At 41.4% G+C, this 6345-nt stretch overlaps 1 protein-coding gene across 4 annotated transcripts in view; it reads right to left on the bottom strand.

The window, feature by feature from the left end:
• The window catches only part of NUMB (NUMB, endocytic adaptor protein), a 93512-nt gene that overhangs the window by 19756 nt on the left and 67411 nt on the right, over positions 1-6345 (bottom strand). For all 4 annotated transcript variants that reach the window (XM_018571801.1, XM_018571800.1, XM_018571803.1 and 1 more), the window contains 2 exons: positions 3265-3339; positions 361-501 (listed from right to left, as the gene is read on the bottom strand). In XM_018571801.1, coding sequence (XP_018427303.1) covers positions 361-501; positions 3265-3339 — 216 coding nt within the window. The remainder of the gene's footprint in view (positions 1-360; positions 502-3264; positions 3340-6345) is intronic.

Below are 6345 nucleotides of genomic sequence, written 5' to 3'. Positions count from 1 at the left end.
ATATATAACAAATTGCCCATTATCTTATATGAACTACTGATGCCATTAACAGGTGGCCACTTTTGACACACTACAGGGAGACTAAATGCCCACAAACGGCTAGCAAGTTTATTCCAAAACTGAGTTCTTTGCTGGGGAGGAAATCAAATTAACATTTTTGGTACAGGCAATATTGCAAAGCCAGTATACAGCAACTCCTATGTACATTTCCTGCTTAAAGATAAGCAATATTTTAAATTCTTCACTCCTAGACCTATTAGTAGTGATCACCATAAGGTTACATAATAACACTTTGTAAAAGAAGCAGAGCAGGAACTAAGGCATATACACATTTAGTCTAAAAGTCTTCTCCATACTGACCGTGTCCTTAACAGCCATAAAACAGTGGCAAATCCATCTTCTTGTTGTTCCATCACGACAGATATACGAGAACGCTCTGTCAAAATTCCTGTCCGGAGCACAGAATGACACTTTCTCTATTGTTTGGTCTACTAAAAGATCCTGTATGAGGAAGTAAAACCTCAGGTTACTAAGCAAGCACAGTATTTATAATGTGGGGGGTCAAATAGGAAATGATACAATAAGCTTAAGTCTGACACTACCCTTTATAAAGGCTCACAGAAGTTAAAATGCTTCCACTGCATAATGGCTCACAGAAGTTAAAATGCTTCCACTGCATATACCACACAAGTTGGTTTTCCTTTGCAGCAGTGACCTAATGTTATACTTGTAAAGGGACACTGCTCTAATTGTGTTAAGCTCCCTCATTAGGAGTGTCAGCCATCATGGACACCAGATACTGTATCTGCAGCTGACAGACTGCTCTTCCAAGACTCAAACTTGTCCACCAGAGGATATAACCGTTCTTTCTGTTGAACACTAGAGTCAAACAGCTAAAGTACAGAAAGTGAATCTGACCTGTCCTAAAAAGTGGCTAGGTTGGCAAAAGGGCCTCGCCTGCGAGTACTGCATGCGTTAATCAAATCAATCCCAGTGGCTTAAAAGTAGTTGCCATTTTTTTAGTTCTGAAAACTAGACTGTTTGAATTGGCACCAATAATTTGGTCATTAACAAGGCAAAAAAAAGAAAGCAATTTTTGGAGGTTTATTCTGTGCTCTGCAGAAGGTTAGGGGTTAGGCTATGGCCAGATACAGGCTCAAAGGTTAGGGGGTTAATTTCAAGTGCCAGGTTACAGTAAGGGAGAGATCGGATAGGTTTTGGTAATTGTAAGTGCTATTTATGTGTTCGTGGCTTACCTTAAAGGTTAGGTTAAGGGTAGGAGGAAAGATAGGGGTTGAAAAAAGACACAGGTCCATCAAGTTCAACCTTTGTGTGTCTGTGTGAGTTGTGCATGCGTGTGGAACATACCTTCCTATGTTATGGTCTCTGAGGAAGATATCCAACTGATTTTTGAACACATCAATACTCTCTGCTGATACCACTGCTTGTGGCGGAGAGTTCCAAAATGTAACCGCTTGAAAATTAAAAACGAACTGAAAAGAAGCCCCTATGCCCTTTGTGGATAAAACTTTTCTCCACCAATTTTAGGTGGTTGTCTCTAGTCCAGGTTTGGGAGTTTACAGTAAAAAGTTTAGTGCCAATGTTGCCATCACCACTAAACATCATCAGGTGAGGTTAAAAGCTGAAGACATAGGTGCTCACAAAGGTGACCATTGTGACCTATGTTACAAAGGTCACCAAGAGTTCCAACAAATAATCAGCCATTCAAGATCATGATTCCAAAAGTTATTGTACTATTCCTTTGGAACCCCTTGGATATTAGGCTCAGACTGTATACTTGGCCTCTGACAGTTGAGTGACAATGGCTGGGGCTTTAGCTCAACCTGTAGGGAAATAAATACCAGAATCTCTACTATTTAATAGCTGAGTAACGGCTTTGACTTTGTGTAAAGTTTATGTACAGGTTAGACCTAGAATCTAAAACACTCCACAGGGTCTCATTTGAAGTAAACCTGTGAGAATAAAAAAAAAAAAAAAAAAAAAAGGTGTATTTTTTTAAAATTTTCACAGCCAAATTGGGATAACACAGATGTCATATTTATTACATGTTCCATTCACATAGCATAAGCTAAAAACAAAAGAAGAAAATGCTTCTTGCAGTTTAAATTGCCTTTACTTGGGTTAGGGTTTTAAGGGTAAAATTTCCTCTTGCTTCTATTTCTTTGAAATGTTAGGAGGGCTGTGAGGGCTCTTGAGGTGGATGTTAAAGGAGAACTATGAGGTGAGTGCTTTTCACTCACCTCATAGCTCTAGCCGACCTGTGACAATGAGACTGTCACAGGTCGGCTCAGTAGATCGGGAGGTGAGCGAACAGTTGACGGTGTTCGCTCACCTCTCGATCCTGTCACGGCTCTCTGCCGTGACAGGGGAGGGGCTGGATTCCCCCCTCCCATCCGCCAGTGCTGACTGGCGGAACGGACGGGGAGGGTACAGCTGGCTCTGCCTCTAGATAGGCAGAGTCAGCTGTCAGTCACGCAGCTGGGCGGATCCTGGCACAATTGTCGGGATCCGCTTTAGCTGCGGCGTCTCAGTATAGCGCGAGCTGTAGCTCACGGTATACTGAGCCTAGGGTGACGGGAGGACGCTAGTTTGTGTCCGCCCGTTACCCTAAGGAGAACTATGGGAAAAAGACTTAACCCCATAGTTCTCCTTTAATGAAGATTATCAGATTAACACAATCCTCAAATTTCAGTCCCAAGTCTTTCCATTGGGACAGACCACTGTGAAAGGGCTACGAAAAACCTGGAATCAGCCATTTTGCCTGATTTAACAGTTATTTAAAGTTATTTTTCAGCATGCTGTGTGAATAAGAACACAACGAACATATAGAGGGGTTCTCTCAAATTTTACTGCGAAAGTGGAAATACACTTTAAAATAATGGAGCTGTAGTAGCTCTGGGGAGGTCATAATGATCTTGACTTTACTAGCTACCAAGTCCCTCACCTAGAACAAGAATGCAGTCAATAAAGTCTAATAATTGTGAATTACCGCCCTTTTCAAGGTCGGTGATTGAACAAGTAGTAAAACCAGGAACAGGATGACAGGCCCGAATGCTACACCTCTCAAAACAATAAATGGCAGTCTCCCAATTGCTAGCCTCAGATTCACTTTAATTTATTTTTAGGTCAGTCCAGGTTTACTTTAAACTCACTTTGTTAGGCAGATTGAAAAAAAACAAAAACCTGTTTGTCAACAAAATCTACCAATATAAAAAGGGATGAAGTTGTCAAGAAGTGTATAACCTTTGTCTTCTCGTCCACAACTCTAAGTCCATCGGCTGAAACCCACAGTACGGCCTTGATTGCCTTCTTGCCGGTCTTTAAAGGAAGAAAAGAAAATGTTACAATTTTGTATACAAAATATTTGTTTCTCCAGCAACCTAAAATTAAAGTCAATCAAATCTAAAGTTTATGGGAAGCCAATGCCGCGATACCCAAGATCCATGCCAAGTCACTCACCAAAGCAGAAGAGGGAGTCAGAAAAGCAATGTAGAGAAAGGGTGAGAGGCATCTCAAAAGGGAAGTATTTAGAAAACAAACACTACTGCAAATGTTATTTGGGATGGAAAGAATTCTAGATCAAAATTCTTTACCTGGACTGGAAAAACTACCAAAAACCGAGGAAATTGTCACACATATGTAAGGAGTTACTCCACTGGTACTTGTATTAGTAAATTTGTAGCACACTGAAAAATGGCATTTAGGCAGCCCAGGTTCAGCACATTTTGCACTCTCTAGTTAAAACTAAACAAATGAAAACTCCAGGTAGTGTCTTAGCAGTTTTAGAAGCAGTAAATTGATGACCTTCAGATAATCAACCACTGCACTTCAAGTTCCATTACACTTCTGTTCCTTGTCCTCTGCTCGGCAAAGTATAGGGTCATGTGGAAATCTCCGTAGATATCTAGAAGGATAACTACTTAAAGCGACACTAAAAACTCAGGAGTTAAATCTTTAAAATGCTTTCAAGTGCCTTAACCCCTTAAGGACCAAGGCCATTTTTTTGTTTTTTGTTTACATGTTATAATCCACATTTTAGGCCTGAAAATTACTTCAAAACCCCCAAACATTATATATTTTCTGAAAGCCAAGATCCTGTAGAATAAAATGGGGGCAGTTGCAAATTTTTATGTTGCATCATATTAGTGCAACTTATTATCAAACCCAAAAGTTTGAGAAACATGCACTTAAGTTAAATTTAGTGCCCCAAAACACAATATATAAAATCCTTTTTTTTTGGCAAAATATAAAAGATAAGTTTACATCTAGTAAATAGATAACCAACATGCCCAGGTTAAAAATTGTGTGCGTCCATGAACCTGCAACAAAATTTTGTATCCCAAAAAGTCCATAGACGACGACATGGGCCGTGAAGGGGTTAACTATTAGCACAAATGTATCTTATTTGTCTATCACTTGGCTGTAGATCCTCAAATCATGTGAATTGGTGCCGACACTGTCCTTCTTTCTGGAGGGTGGCTACTTTTGTTCCCCATGGTCCCTGTATGGGGTGTAAAGTATTCACCGCTCCAAGCTCCCTTCCGTGATAGACTAACTTCAGAATAAATTAGTAAACGAAACGTGAGAATGTAGTCCATCCCAGCAGCGAGCTTGGAGTGGTGGCTACTTTACAACCCACACAGGGACCATGGGGAACAAAAGTAGCCACCCTCCAGATGTAAGGACAGTGTCAGCACCAATTCAGAGATGATTTGAGATCTACAGCCGGGTGATACACAAAGATACATTTTTGCTCATAGTTAAAAGGTACTTGAAAGCGTTTTAAGATTTCATTCCTGGAGTTTAGCGTCACTTTAATTCAAAATGTTGCAGAGTACAGGGACCAGAAGTGTCCAGCGAGAGCAAATTTGTAAATTCTAATCTCCTGAAAGACACCACCTTACACCTACCTCTGACAAATCAGTTAACAGAAACCTCCTGGATGTTCCCAATAAAATAACTTTACCAGTTACCCAAACCACAGAAATTGTACCTGAACATGACTGTACTAGCCTTGCAATCAGTTTATTCAAGCCTGGGGAGAACATGCATCCATCCAGGTTCAGCCTACTCAAAAGGGTTTAACTTCTCTCCAAGCTAACATGAAAGTCCTTTCCCTTCTGCCACCAAGCCCTTCCCCTTAACACAGCTGGCAAATGGCAGAACCTCAATGATTAATAGGAGGTCACTGTAGTGACAAATTGATGACACAGGGTGGGGCCTAAACACTGCTTGAAGGGAATCCGAGACTGCATGCAGCCTAGGATTGAGGGTCTTCGCTAGATAAAAGAAATGGACTGGAGGGGAGAAAAAAAAAAAAGGTTCCTATACTTTACCAGTAAGGTTTAGTTTGCTGGAAAGGTGAGGCTCACTTTGAAGATAAGTGCACTGTTAGGCAAAGTGCACTTATCCTTTTATTCCTGCTCCCCTGACCCAACAGACCCCATCCTCCCTCTCCACAGATGTATACTTACCTTGATCAGATGATCCACCTCAGGGGAACGCTTACCTCCTGCTCCGCAAGTCCTCCTACTGGCTGCACTTGCATTTCAGAGCCCCAAAGACTTCTATGTGACTCGTCTCCCTGCATCTCCATGCCAGGATATGGATTTAAGCCGTCCATAAACCAGTAGAATTTAGTTGTAAAAAAAATTAATAATTTTTGGAATGTTTGTTTGCTGTTCTTATAGCTAACGGGGTCAAATTGACAATTAATTTAGACCGTAGTGACGAAAAAAATCCTGCAGGAGCAGGATGGAAAATGCTACAATTAAACATAACACTTTTACAATTAAATTGGTAAGGGTTAGACCCTCTGTTAGGAGTCTCAGCTTAATATGTCCGTGAACTCTTACGGCATTTCTTGGGCAGCTCCCGTAACCTTACTCCCTTTGAGCCCCAATGCCGTTCGGCTCCACTGTCACCGGGTCTTGTTTCTATGCTATACTTCTTTTTAATCTCAGACTAACCCGCACCAAACTTTTGTACTTGAGCAAATGGAAGACCGATTTAGGAGAGTACCTGAATATGGCGGAATAGGGGAGGATCTGGAGAGCTGCTGCCACATGTTTGCCCAAGGTTTTAGAACAGCAGAACACGCAAAAGGCTCCCCTGCTTTCGCTTTAAAGACTGGAGCGATGCTAAGCTTTTAGTCTGCCCTTTACTGTTCTGGTGCTATACTGCTTCCTTCCCATACCACTTCTCTCCACCCCCCCTTTCTTTCCTTCATGAGTTTTGCAAAAGTTGAACATGACCCTCCTCTTGTTCTTGCGCGCATATGTGCAATAATTATAATTCAAGTGTCTCGGGAAGGGGGGGGGGGGG

This window comes from Nanorana parkeri, unplaced genomic scaffold, assembly GCF_000935625.1.
Source record: "Nanorana parkeri isolate BGI_ZX_2015 unplaced genomic scaffold, ASM93562v1 scaffold1842, whole genome shotgun sequence".
Classification (NCBI taxonomy): Eukaryota; Metazoa; Chordata; class Amphibia; order Anura; family Dicroglossidae; genus Nanorana; species Nanorana parkeri.
This window is presented reverse-complemented; position numbering and strand designations above follow the sequence as displayed.